The 14865-nt window shown below is 39.5% G+C and overlaps 2 protein-coding genes across 2 annotated transcripts; one reads left to right on the top strand and one right to left on the bottom strand.

Annotated features, from left to right (window-relative positions):
• The first annotated feature begins 33 nt into the window (after positions 1-33).
• On the top strand, positions 34-1421 carry LOC145703405 (uncharacterized). Its single transcript, XM_081780764.1, has 5 exons — positions 34-127; positions 171-297; positions 341-516; positions 562-716; positions 799-1421. The coding sequence occupies exons 1-5, from the start codon at positions 43-45 to the stop codon at positions 1315-1317; spliced, it is 1062 nt and encodes a 353-aa protein (XP_081636890.1). The 5' UTR covers positions 34-42; the 3' UTR covers positions 1318-1421.
• Positions 1422-12933: 11512 nt separating this feature from the next.
• LOC145703670 (ferric reductase 1-like) lies at positions 12934-14429 on the bottom strand. The gene is made up of 5 exons (XM_081781055.1): positions 14025-14429; positions 13808-13973; positions 13600-13761; positions 13408-13562; positions 12934-13362 (listed from the first exon to the last, which is right to left on the bottom strand). Exons 1-5 carry the CDS (start codon positions 14133-14135, stop codon positions 13141-13143), a joined length of 816 nt encoding a protein of 271 aa, XP_081637181.1. The 5' UTR covers positions 14136-14429; the 3' UTR covers positions 12934-13140.
• Between the last annotated feature and the right edge of the window lie 436 nt (positions 14430-14865).

The raw sequence follows: 14865 nt of genomic DNA, 5'->3' as shown, positions 1-14865 counted from the left end.
AAAAGTGGCTGTAGCCAACGGCAATATTCACAGAGGTCACGAATGGTCATTATGGAGGAATCAAGATTGTCAGAGGATTCGAAATCCGGCGAAGATAGACTCGTCAAGCCGCCGTATTCGTATATTGGTAAGTTTAAAAAGTTAAAAATGAGAATTCAACCCATTTTTAGCGTTAATAACAATGGCGGTTTTGAACTCACCAACGAAGAAACTCACGCTAAGCGAAATCTGCGATTACATAATTGCTAAATTTCCTTACTACAAAGATCGTTTTCCAGCCTGGCAGAACTCGATTAGGTAGCATTAGAAATTTTGATTGACCTTTTATTTCCAATTTTAGACACAACTTGTCTCTAAATGACTGCTTCATCAAAGTACCAAGAGAGCCTGGGAATCCTGGAAAAGGAAACTACTGGACAATCGACCCAGCAGCAGAGTCCATGTTTGATAATGGAAGTTTTCTCCGCAGAAGAAAGCGATTCAAGCGCCCAAAGCCAACAACTCTCCCGTATAACGGTAAGAAAACACTTTTATCAACAGATTTGTTAATTCCGTGTCTAGTTGGAGGATACAACGACCATTTGGCCAGCTGGATGAATTACAACAGACATCAGGCGGTAGCGTCTACTGGTTTTCCTGGAATTCCGCCTGGGCTTGGACTTGGATTAATTCCTCCATTTGCGAGGGCTCCGTTTAATCCAGCTCTAACTGTTCGGGTAAGTTCCGTAGAAATCTCAATTTCAAGGTCTTCCATCTAATTTCATAGCTTTTTCAAAATTTACTTATTTGATATTTCAGCCGCCAATAATTCCGATGCCATCAGCTCCAGTATCTCCAGAGCCTGCGCTCAAACAGCCCGTTGATCTGAGCGGCACATCTTCGCCTAACTCCTGTACAAAGCCAGCTTCCTTCTCCATCGATTCCATCCTCAAAGCTCCGACTTCCGAGTCGAGCCCTAGACGAGTAATTTCCTCCTCATCACCGCCTGCCATCAGCACGGAGGGAATCAACACTTCTCCTAGCTCAGTTCCATCTCCCTTGCCCAGCCTGACAGCGGACAAAAACAACGCTCTGCTTGGCGCCACAACTGCTCTCACCGGAGCAGGTGCATTCTCCACGGCCGCCAGCGCAGCATTGACGAGCTTCGGCAATCTCCAGCCAAACCCCCTCCCAACAGCGTCTGTCTACGAAAATCTCCTCAGACAGCAACTTCTTCACTCGCAAATATCTCAAATGCAGCGCATTCGCCATCTGAACGAAATGATGTACTCTGCGTCGAGAGCAATGACGACCGCTACCCACGATTCTTCGAGCTAATTTCACACGCGATCTTCAAAGAAAGAGAAAATCTTCTATTCTTTTCATATTCTGCTTATCGTTCATCCCCTTTTTGTACAAATAGACATGTTTGGATCAACAACACTTACTATCGTCTCTTGTTTAGCATTTCATGTCTTCACTTCCGCAGGAATACAATTTTAAACACAGATCAAGGCTGATAACTCAAGGCTGGTACTAACATGGCTCCAGGCGTGAGAGAGAGAGAGGTAGTGAAAACAGGTACCAATAAGCTTGACAAGTAGAAGGATGACACCCAGCAGGACGCTACAGTAGAATGTATCAAAGGCAAAGAAGGTTAGGGTCAATTAAAAGCCCTTTGATCATAACCGCGCGCTTTTTTGAAAATACAGTTTATCAAAATACTGTTTGCTTTTTGGACACACTCTCCAAGAGAGTTTTTCTCCAGGGTTTTTATGAAATCTAATGGAAAAAAGCTTGTTTTCGATAACAAAACTTTTCGTGCGCAATTTTAATTTCCAACGCAACTTCCATTTTGTGAGGACTAATCATTCCACCTCCGGAAGGATAAATTTAGCGGAAGCTTATTTTGAGTTTCAGATTCTTGAGCCGGCGCCGAAACGCTGGCCAGTGTCCCGCCGCTGTTACAATACTGAATAAGAATAAAGAAGTTAAATATTAACACGTGATTAGCATGTTCCAGATCAAAGAGTGATATACGAAAATATATCTTTTGAAGTGCTCGCGGCTCTATTGTGAGCGACTCCGGGCGGGTCACCGACACGCCGCGGATTTGGGCACAAAAGCTGATACACAGCAGGCTGTATCAATTCTAAATGCGTGAATTAAATATTTCAAACTTTGCTCTAATACGACTGGTGTTTATGAAAAATAGCGGGACTTAAGGTGGTAGATATCAAGAATCGCCATTTGGCTGCAGGTTTTTCTCCCAAATTTAACATAGTGACACCCATATTTTTCTCAAGAAATCTAATTTTTCGGCTTCGATAGGAAAAAGATAATTGCCTGACATGGATCTTGAGCAGAAAAAATATGGGTGTCACTATGTTGAAAATTAGGAAAAAAAGACTGAAAGAAAATCCAATTCTTGATATCTACCCCCTTAATGAATTCCCTATTTTTCTATGTTTTACAATTCTGTCAATTTACTCGTTCAACCTTTCGGATTTCCGCCGTAAATCAAACCGAACACGCGAAAAAGCATTTGCTGTTAAATAATGTATCGCGTGATTACCCTCAATATTTACCTATTATCGAATAATGGAACCTACTTGGCGTCAAATTTATGACCCTCGCAGGCTGCCGGAGCAAGACAAATATCCTCGTTAGGCTATTATGCTGAGCAAATTGCAATTTCATACCCTCCAATTTAGATTCTTGTTAATATTTCAAAAAGCAATGATCGACTATGTGTCGCGTCATCCAGGATGTTTCGCGTACTCGCTGTTTGTACACCTTTGTAAATCAACCAAATAAGGTAAAAATTTAAGGACCCTTCGTCAGCGTTTTTCGAAAAATTAAATTTCGGAATTTCAAAATTTTGACCTCGGAAATGGATTCTACAGGTCAAAAAACGATTTTTAAGGCTTCATATTTTGGGGGTCTATCTTGACTCTAACACCCTTAAAATCGCGTTTGAAATTGGACTTTTTGACGAAAAATGACAAATTTGCTCTAATTTTGGCAAAAATATTGATTTTTCTTGGTCAAAAATTCCTCTTATCAAGTTTATGAAACAAATTTAACCTCAGGACGCATTAAGAACCAAAAATATGGTGTTCTAAAAAATTTTCATTTTAAAAGGTGAAAGTAAACAAAGATAACTTTGAAACCGTTCCGATTCCATAGACGGAATCAAGAGTTTCTATTCTCTTCTCCTCCTCTTCCAGCATCGGAAACACAGAGTCAGGGTTGTTTATTCAACTTTCGGAGACCATGTGCGCAGAAAAACTTCATTCCGCCTAGTCAGAGACTTATATAAACTTTATGTAAGATTGTATATAAGCATAAGCGAGAATATGTAGTTCTACTCCCACCCCAGCGTAATTACTAGTATTTGCCGAGTACTTGAAAACTAAGTTGTATTTTGTTTTGTAAAGCGATTAGCGTTGAGGTCCGCCCAAAAGAAAGTGTGCGCTAGTCGGTGTATTCAGGTGTATGTTCAGATATTGTTGTGGAAGGAGTTGAAACAACATTTATTGAGAAGGGTCTTTTTGGGCAGGTCGCACGGTCGTCCGGTAATCCGTCGCTTTTCCGCCTTCCCAGCGCAGGATCACAGCGCGGGTTGGCTAATCCACCTATTTTCTTATACAGAATGCAAGTTTGTTCCTTCGCTTTTCGAAAGATCAGCCTAGCTTCAAGGTCAACCGCCGTTTTTACAAGCCCTTCTTGAAATTCGAAGTCCCTTGGAGAATCTTCTTCAATCGACAAAATTTTGGTAACACCAGTTTTTGACTATGGTATCTTTATGCATTATTTGAAAAAGATCTTCTCAGTTCGTAAATTTCGCGCTTGCCAGAAACGTGTCAAAATGGTTGTTCCTTTCGCAATTAACTCGTTATTGCGACAGTTATACGGCGGAATCATTCTGGCAGAATATTATTCAAAATTAAGTATATTTATACACCTCGTAGCACGCGCCTGGGGCGCTGTAAATCGCCCCCGGCGAGTGCTCGTCGAGGGTGCCGCGCGTCATCATCAAAGGGGCAGGTACGTTTATTGAGCCTAATTAATACTGGGCGATATATTTGGACCCTTTCTCTGATTCAAAGAAAGACTCAATAAACGTCAAGTTTCGTTAATAAAATGAATAAGGCAGGAATCATGGAGTTATGAATTTTTTGTAAAATAAGTCGGAAATGAGATTTTTCGGAGAAAAAAGCTGAAACTTGTCTCGAAGCTATGCAAAAATAATTTTAAAAATAAGTGGCAGCATTCGGCGACATTCAGCGACATCCGGCGACATTCAGCGACATTCAGCTACATTCAGCGACATTCGGCCACATTCGGCGACAATCAGCGATATTCGCCGATATTCGGCGACATTCACCGATATTCTGCGACATTCAGCGTCATTCGGCGACATTTGGCGACTTTCAGCGACATTCGGCGACATACGGCGATATTCAGGGACATTCGGGGACATTCAGCGACATTCGGCGACATTTAGCGACATTTGGCGACATTCGGCGACTTTCTCAGTGTCGCGCTATTTTCCTGGCCAGATGGCTATCGCCTCATAATATTTTAGAATGGAGGCAATAAATCGTCGCTTTGTGGTTGATGAGAATAACATTATCGCGAAAGTTTAACTGTAGGAACATGCAAATTCATTGTGTGACATTTGAGATTTTCATTTGAGTGCTTCCGCTATTGTTCCGGAAGGAAGGATATGTTGGAACTTATTTCCTCTGGTCCCGGAGTGTGTCGCGTGGTCGGCAGTAATGTTGGTACAGTAAAATGGTAATATTGATATTTGGGCTTTCCGATTTTGTGCAGGTGCCTGTCACAAGCAGCCCGACAGTTCGATATCGTCGCTTTGGTCTTGAATACTTACAGGTGCAGATAGCCGGTATATCAAGTTCTTCCACTTATTTCTATCGCTACTAATCCGGAAAATGAGGCCATGACAACTGACAGTTTCTGCCTAACAATCAGCAATGATAACTGATCTACTGTATATTTACAATCACCATCTGACTGAATAAAGCCCTGGCTCAAGAATCCAAGATTCTTCAAAATGAACTCCGCGAAATTTTACGAAGCAATTCAGCTGGGGAACGGAAGTATTCGCTGTGTGATAATGTATATCGACCGGTTTCCCCGTTTGACAATTTACGGCCGTTTGCGATAACATGGAATTGAGCAAAGGGCAGGCCCATCCAGCCGCGGTCGAACATCGGCAAATTACGACTTTCGCACAAATTTCCCATGTCACCGCGCTTGTGCATCGCCGATTGCAGTATCAAGCCGCAAATTGAATCGTTATATTACCAATTGGAAGATACGCAATCCACAAATGTGGATTTTGCCTCAGACACAAAGTCCCCTCGCGCTTGAATGCTTGTTTCCGATGGAGACGTTTTATGAAGTAAATAAAACAAAGGAAGATGAGTCTTGATTTGGTGGAGACAGAATGTCAAATATATTTTTGAAAAACAGAAGAAAGAAAACCAGTAACTGGGCACTATATTGCCGGATCTTCTTTCAGTGAAAGTTGGTGAACTTTAGAGACTGCCAGACAGTGACTTTATACTCGAAAGTCACCAGATATCCAGTGACTTCTTGACATTCAAGCTGTGCTTCTTTCCACCAAGGAAATTCGCCAAAGATTGCGATTCTTTCCTTTCTGCATCATTTTTTAATCCAACGGATTCCGCACCGTAAACCGTATTTTGATGTGCGCCTGTGTCTCTAAGACATCCTCGTCTTTTATTGACGACATACGGATAATAGCCGTAAAGAGGGGCTATCATTCGAGCCTATGATTCGAGCCATCCAATATCTCTAGAATCTGGGGTAGTGGTTAGGTTTAGGGTTAGGGGCAGCTCGAATGGTAACCCCCTACTACCATGATAGCAGACTCAAATCCGGGGTTACGCCGCCACTAAGAGAATCCTGTCTTGTGATTGGCTGACCGGATAACCTGTTCGCCATCCGTGGCGAACAGCTTCAAATCCCGGGCAAAAGCCTGCTATCATCGGTATTTTCTCATTCAGTTCTGTCTGTAATATAAACGACATGTATCTTGGACCTGCGTGGCTGTGAAAATATCACGTCCGTCATTGTGATTCTTGATTTTATTTCGTTTTGGCTTCTGCCTCGATAAATCAACTCATTAACCTTGTCATGCTTAAATTCCATGCAGGATGCTGCTCGTATATTTTGCGGTGGAATATGAAAATTTACGTTGACAGTCGGCAGAGCTGTGGAAAGTTCAGTGGCATTTTGATTTTGACTCCAACGCTCGATGACATTTTTACTTTTTTCAACATTATCAAGATGGTGAAATTTGCCCAAAAAAGATGGAAAAGACAACAAGGAAGTAGCAAGGTCCATTTTCAAAGTTCACGATTTTTTGTAAATAAAATGATTTAGGGATGTTTTAGACAAGCTCCAAAAATACCAAATATACGGGAAGACGCGTCAATCAACTCAGAGTTTACAGAGGTAATTGCGCTAAAATATGTCCCTCAACACCACATCAAAGGGGCCGAACAAACAAATGTAGACTGACTGTGAGTTATTCGATCTGAAGATTAGAAATGAAAGAAAAAGCGAGGGAGTGAGTGACATCACGGGAAGGCTTCAGACACCTTTTCAATCAGAGGGTCTTGACGAAGTCTAAATATTTTTCACCAGTAAAGAAGGGTTATCCTTCAAGCCTAAGATTTGTGCCATTCAATATCTCTTGAATTTGGGCTTGTGGTTAGGGTTAGGAACTCAGAAAGAGGATGGGCAGCAAAGCCCCCTGATTTATGCCATAACTGGGGGTGGGGTACTAAGGGGTTATCATTCGAGCTGCCCCTAGCCCTCAACCTAACTCAGGGACCCCCCCTGGGACCCCCCACCTAAGGCCTTAACTAGGAGGCTTCGTCCCCCGGAGCCCCCAGTCCCTAACCCTAACCACTAGCCTAGATTCTAGAGATATTGGATGGCTCGAATGATAACCCCTCTCTACGGGTTAGGCTTAGGAGCAGCTCTAAGAATTACCCTTTACTACTTTTTTACTAAACCTATCCTGGATTGCCAACCAAACCCTTTATTTTTTAAAAAGCACAAAAGTCAATCGTTCCAATGTGAAATAAGTACGAAATGTACACAAGCGCGTTAGTACAGCTTTGACCGTTTCCTGCCTCCATTCTTCTTTCTTTATATTTTCCAGTAACAAAATATCCTTTCAACGTTGCACCGAACTTTATCCAGTGAATGGGACGTCCGCTAATGGCCAAATGTTGTCGTAGGAAGCACGCTGCTTTTGTTCAATTCCAACTGTTGCGCGTAAATCTATTCCGATATTTAATTTGGCCGGACATTATCAAAAACGCCAACTGTCGATATTTCTTCAGGCCGGAATCGGACGTCGACGAGCTGGCAGCTTTTCTCTTTGGCCACCGGAAACTTTAGCGAAACAAGAACGATTGTGATGGCTAATGACACGTTCTGACGCTGATAAGCAAAACAAAGTCGTGATTTCTTCACTGACAAATATGCATAACCGACAGTCAAATAGTGATATGGCAGTATTAATGGGAGTTTCCGCTATGATAAACTGAAGTAATTTCTGATAAAAGGTAAGAAAACGGCCTTCGCTCAATAAGGTAAAAGATGAACTCGAAAATAAATAAGGTAAAATTTTTACTAACCCTAAACCATTGGTTAGGGTGAGGGTTAGATTTAGGGTTAGGGTTCATCAGAGAGTGTTTTACCATTAAAATAAGTACACCCTATTTCAAATATAGGCTATTTGATAAAATACATTTATAAAAAGCAACTTTTATTACAAATCTTTCATTTAAGGACCCCCACCCGTCAGCTTTTTGACCAAGAAAAATCTATATTTTTGCCAAAATAAGGTCATTTTCGTCAATTTTCGGCGAAAAGTCCGATTTTCAAATGCGATTTTGAGGGTGAAGGAGTCGAGATAGACCCCAAAAAATGAAGCGTCAAAATCGTTTTTGACCCGTAGAATCCATTTCCGGGGTCAAAATTTTTAAATTCCGAAAATAGATTTTTCGAAAAAAGCTGACGGGTGGGTCCTTAATAATTATTGTATTATACGCATTATATTTGTTATTTATTGGCAATAAATTATTTGAATCGTTAATTGACATCAGAAGATAAATGAGTTCGTTTTTATTGCAGGCTTAACGTTTTCGGAACAGAAATTCCATCATCAGAGCCGGTTGCTTGAAAACTTGACGATCTTTTTTTTACAAGGGAGAAACTGACCTTTTCTTGTTGAAGAGTGAACTGATCAAAATTGCGAATAATAATTTGATCCCTAACCATATTCTAGAGAAAATTCTTTAACCCAAACTGTTTTTATAATCTCAGAGGCTCCAATTGCCTTCAAAAACAGATTATAAAATATTCAAAAGATTATAAAAACAGTTTGGGTTAAAGAATTTTCTCTAGAATATGGTTAGGGATCAAATTATTATTCGCAATTTTGATCAGTTCACTCTTCAACAAGAAAAGGTCAGTTTCTCCCTTGTAAAAAAGATCGTCAAGTTTTCAAGCAACCGGCTCTGATGATGGAATTTCTGTTCCGAAAACGTTAAGCCTGCAATAAAAACGAACTCATTTATCTTCTGATGTCAATTAACGATTCAAATAATGGCTACCGACATCGAATCAAGCGCTTGGAAAACTTGGCATCAAAAATGCACAGGTCCAGGGGAGCACAGAATTTCTTATCGAACTGTGTTTCTGATCAATTATTGCCTAATTTTACAAAGGTACCAGCCTCAGTTTTAAAATTTTGTAAATGGGGAAGGAATAAAATTCGTAGGGAACGGGAAAAAATTTTAGTAAGGGAACTTGAAAATTGTAATAAAAAATTAGAAGAAATTAGGGTATTATTTAATGAACATCTGTTAAAGTTTTTCGATGAAGAAAAAATTAAATCGGAAAAAGAAAGAATGAAATTTATAATAGATTTAGAAAATAAAGCTAGAATAAAAGATGAAGATCGAGATAACAAGAGACAAATTAAATTTGGGAAACTCAAAGCCAAACAACAATTTAATAAACCAATAAAATTTTTAGTAAAAAATTTATCCAGTAAACAAATTCCAAATAATATTCAGAAAATTCTAGAAAGAGGTTACAAGGCCCCTGTAGGGGGAAGGCCTCATGAATTAAATTTATTACAACAATTTGACAGTTTACTTGGACATCTTCAACGGTATGACAAATTTCAGTCTCTTTCACCGATATCTAAATTTCATCTTAAGGGAAAACTTACTGTTATGCATGAAAAACTCACTTGTTGTTTTGGGGGAGATGACAGTAATAAAGTAATACGACAATTTTTAAGGGATAATTCAGATATTGTTTTTGTTCTTGGTGACAAAGATTCTGTAATCGTTATTCTAGAAAGAGACAGATACGAAAATGCTCTTTTAGCAGAATTTAAGGATACAAATAAATTTATTGAGGTGCCACTAGATCCGGTTGAGGAAGATACTATAGAAATGCGGAAAAACTTAAGATCACTCGAAAAATATGTCGACAAGAAATTTTATAATTTGAATAAACCTATTTCTAATATAAAAGTAGCTTATGGTTTAGCCAAATATCACAAACCATCGTTTGAGCAAGAATTAAATATGAGGCCTATTATTTCGGCAAAAATACAGTAAGCGAAAATTTTCAGAAAAATTTTCTTGGAAAATTACTTGATAACTTGAAGTGCGATTTTACTCTTCAAGGATCAAAACAATTTAGCGACTGGTTTAAAGACAAAAATTTTGATTACTCACAAATTGATTATGCAAGTTTTGATATTGAAAAAATGTACCCTTCAGTAAATACTTCGCATTTAATTGAGTTATTAATCAAATTTATTTATGAGGAAAATTCACCGTCAAAAATTTTGCCAAGATTTAGAAATGAGGAAAAAAATTATTGAAACCAATTCCAAAAACTGTTCTTAGGCCTGTCTTAGTTTCTGTGCTCACTCGTTTGACCTCTTTCCGTTGTTTTGACAAGTATTATAAGCAAATTTCGGGTCTAAGTATGGGTGACAGTATTAGCCCTAAATTGGCAAATTTTTATCTACATGTACTCGAAAAGACAAAATCAAAAAATTGATTAATGAAAAAATCATTTTCGGTTATCGGCGCTATCTCGATGATACCATCGTATTCTTCAAACGTGGTTGTTTCGACGAAGTCAATAATATTTTTCAAAGTCTTCATGAAAGTCTGAAAATTACAGTCGAAAGATCTTGTCCAAGTGGTATAAAATTCCTTGATTTTATAATTTATCCTTCAGAATCAAATATCCTTCAAATACGCAACAATCGTAAACACACAGTTCCGATGAATTTCGTAAAAGATACTGCTCCGGTCTCTTTGAAAAAGGGAATTCTTATATCAGAAATCAAAAGGTCATTCTACAAGCATTCTTGTCAGAAAACTCTTGACGAGGAGTTAAAAGAGATAGAACAGAAATATCTCTCTCAAGAATTTCCCCTAGAAATTATACGTGATGCAGTAAGAGTAGTTAAAGAGGGTAAAACGGATAAAAAAGACTGGAAACTGGAAAAGTCTGAAAATCCAGAGAGAAATTTTACACTCTGTATTCCTTTCACGAGTCAGAGGGTGTCCCGAATAACCAGCGAGTTGCGCAGGTTGATATCCGTATTTTTACCAGAATTTAATTTGCACACGGCATTGTCTACTGTAACGATGCGTAACACGATTATCTCCAGTCTACTGCCGAAGACGGAATTCGAAAAGGCCATTAATGTGGTGTATTCGTTTAAATGTCGGTGCGGCGAAGAGTATATTGGAGAGTCGGAATCCCTGAGCATGAGAATCCGAGATCATGGACAACCATCAAAAGATACAGCTATATTTTCTCATACAAAAGAGTGTGATGATTTTAAGACAGGGTTCATTGAGAAATATCAGCAAAATAATCCTCAATCTCGATTTGACTATCTTAGCTCACATTTTTCGATATTACATAAAAATCTTCCTTATGACAAGAGAAAACAAGTTGAGGGTCTTGAAATCGTGCTTAAAGATCCGCAGTTAAACAAACAGATCAACCATCGAAAAATCTTCATTTTGTGATACCACTCAGAGGCAAGTTTTGAAGGCAATTGGAGCCTCTGAGATTATAAAAACAGTTTGGGTTAAAGAATTTTCTCTAGAATATGGTTAGGGATCAAATTATTATTCGCAATTTTGATCAGTTCACTCTTCAACAAGAAAAGGTCAGTTTCTCCCTTGTAAAAAAGATCGTCAAGTTTTCAAGCAACCGGCTCTGATGATGGAATTTCTGTTCCGAAAACGTTAAGCCTGCAATAAAAACGAACGCAATAAATTATAGCCAATAATTATTCGTTGACAAATCATAAAAAAAATTCATTAGCTTGCGCCAATTTTTTTCTATCAAGGCAAGTGCGAGCGAATGGGACTCGGAAACGATACTTTCACCTCAGCAAAGTGCTTTCCGCTTCGATAGAAGTCGATTTGTTCTTTCATGAATCAAAGTCGTTATCGTTTGGGCTATTTCCTCTGTGGTTTACGCAGCACTGTGTAATTTACAACCGCAAAGGTCGTTCCCACGTATGCGTAAAACTCACATGTTTGAATAATTTTAGCGAAAAAATATTATCGTGTCAACCATCAAGTGACATTTACCTTCCAGTCGATAAATTATCAATCATCGAGAGAACTTCCTAAGGAGAATCAGTTCCGATCGGCGTTAATGATCACGTGCTCGCGCAATAATCGAGCGTAAATGCACTCCATGGAAATTTTGGTTTGACGATTTTTGAAGTTGCGATTACAGGTGAAGTAGTGAAGAGGCCTGTGAACATAATGGTACAAGTTGTGGCAGATTTCCTTGTCACTTGAAAGTACCTGTGCAGGTGGCTCCAGCTTCATGGCTAGTTCGTGACTCTTGGGCAAACTGAAAAGCATCTAACAAGTCAAAATTGTTTGTTTGGTTCAAAGAGCATGTCCTAATGGGAAAGCTTAATCTTCTAAATATTGAGAAAGCACTTCCAAGTTGCCGGAAGATCCGTTACTCGCTGACACATGGCCGCGGTTTGATCACAAATTCTACGATTTAGGGGCCATTTTGCGTCAATAGGCGACTTTGATCGAGCAAAAGGCCACTCCATGTCCCGGGGGCGGGTTTGATTTGGCTCGAGGGGTGATTTGGCAGCTAAAGTGTACCTACAACAATGCTCGTGTAAATTCATAAATTGCTGGCGATAATCATGGGAAAAAGCAGTAATTAAGCATATGATAGTCTCCTGCGAAGGTGTGAAATTTTCAAAGCATCAGATTTGTTGCAAAATGATCGGCCTGATACGCATCTGATCAATAAAAATTGCAAGCAGAGTTGCAAATTTGCAGTTGCAGTTGCTCAGCTCGGCTCTGCTCAGTGATTTTTGAAAATGATATGATCTGCTCAGCTCAGCTCAGACATTTTTCACTCAGCTCAGCTCAGCTCAATTATTTTCGAACATGACCTGTTCTGCTAAGCTCAGCTCAGACAACTATCACTTTCCTCAGCTCAGCTCAGCTCAATGATTTTAATACAGTTTAACTACTAAAACACAGTTAAAAATAGCTCAGCTCAGGTCAATCAGCTCAGCTCAGCTCTCATTAGGGTCCGCTCAGCTCAGCTCAACTAGCTTTAAAAAAGGTCTGCACAGCTCAGATCCGCTCAATGACCTCTTAAAAAGGCCAGCTCAGCTCAGCATAAATAAAGCAAAATTTGCAACCCTGATTACAAGTAGTGCATATTTCGAAACCTAATTCTTATCAAAGAACAACTGAAACACTAATTGATCTTGGTACAAACTTCCCTAATCCAACAAGCATTACCGGCCCAAAAATGAGATCAAATGCCAGTCTTTTTTTGCTTACTCTCTTGATGCTTAGAAATACAATTTTGACATGTACTGCAGGTGGATTTTAACGATTAGCGTCTAAGTCGACTTTTGATTGTGCCACAAGTATCAACTTGATAAACTCAGCACTCCATCTTGTGCAAATAATATCAATATCGACGTGCAACGGAAGGCTTTTATGTTATGTTCTCTCAGAAATCGAGTTGTGGAGCGTGTTTTCAAGTGTTCAAAAGGAACGTTGTTGCTGCAGCGACGGTATTCGCGAGCAGAATGGCGAGTACGCCCGACAGAACAAGGTGGTGAATCGGCATTGGTAAATCGTCAGAAGAAAGCCAAAAATGAAACAGGGGAATAAAAAGCATAGCTACTCCGCTGAGCACTCCAAAAGCAATGGCAGAGGACTTCAGGGATACCATGTAAAGCCCTGTAGTTATGTTCGTCTAGGAAACAGAGATTTGATGTCTTAAAAGTATCAATTGAAATACATTAGAAAGAAGAATAGCAAGTCCAGCATAGATGAAATGAGTTCGTCGCCATTTTTTTCTCCTGGGCGACTCAAGATCTGGTCGAAAAAGCCCAAGAAGAACATTGATTCCAGAGTAAAACATGATCATGCAGCCGAATATTCCATGAACGTATCCTTGTTTGTAAGTTTTTTTTCTGTTAATTGAGGTTACCTAAAGTATAGCTCGGCGAGACGAAGCCACCTTTTTCGATGAAAATTACAGTAAATCCAGCAATATTTAACAAAACTCCAATGATCATGAATGCACGATGAAGATGGAACCAGAGTCCTCCTTTTTGGAATAAGACCCGTGCAGCAGCTAGCAGAGCTCCGACTAAAGTTCGTCCTCATTTACCCGGATATTTTCTAGGCTAACTTACCAGGAATGAAAAAACCCCACGCGATGATCATGAGGCTTCCATGTGACTTGAACAGTTTGGTGTTCTTCGTTTCTGATGGAATTTTGTATTCTTTATGAATCTCGTCTACGTAAAAGCCGTGAACTTCGTCTCCAGCAGCTGCAGTTCCGTCATGAAAAGTTAGATCCTTGTTTATGTATGAGAGAGAATTTCATGTGAATCATGCTAGTCTACGTACCCAAGACGTCAATTGCCCATAGGCTTCGATCAAATGATATATCGAGTTTTTATCGTAAATGAAAACTGTGCTGCTATTAGTACTGGAGCTTTTGGTATGATTTGACGACATGGTAAATGAGCACCAAAAGCCGACAGTTGAATTCTTTGGATCGAGAAGTGAAGTTTCAACGGTTTCTGGAAAGATGCCCGAGTAGTTAATATATTCGACAGGTCGGCCATTTTGATATGAATATGCTTTTGAAGAACTCAAGAGAATATGAAGCTTTGTAATCTTACGAACGAGCTCGTATTCTTGATTTTATCTGGTACTCCTCTATGATTCCAGTCCTGAAAAAGCTTTGTATCATTTCCAATCCTTTTGCAAATGAATAAATCTGCAATGGCCATATCGTCTGCTTCACTGAAGCCTTGCCAAGTTCAGCCTGACTTTATCTGAAAGGCTGAGGCACACATGTTCAAGAATCATAAAGATGATGAAATTTGAATCATATGAGTGACAGACAAATGTCATGGCGAACTTTCCTAAGCCCGCCCAGTTCCCCTCCTTTTCAGACATTGAGCTCGAGTATATCGTCAGATTCACAGCTGGCTTCCCCTCATATGTGACTGACTTCCATAAACTCGTGACACAAGAATTTCCGTCATCTTTCAGATCGCATTCTATGACAATTTTTAAGTTTATCACAAAGTCAGCACTAAAAACCTGAAGTAGTCGAAAAGCAAGAGGCAGAATGCCCGCAATTCTCTGGCGATAAATTTTGCGCTTTTGTAAAAACAAAGAATATTAAGTTCACACTCCCCTTCATCATTTAGGTCAGACGGGAATTGAACTTCGTCTT

The sequence above is a fragment of the Oikopleura dioica genome, chromosome PAR (genome assembly GCF_907165135.1).
Source record: "Oikopleura dioica chromosome PAR, OKI2018_I68_1.0, whole genome shotgun sequence".
Taxonomy (NCBI): Eukaryota; Metazoa; Chordata; class Appendicularia; order Copelata; family Oikopleuridae; genus Oikopleura; species Oikopleura dioica.
This window is presented reverse-complemented; position numbering and strand designations above follow the sequence as displayed.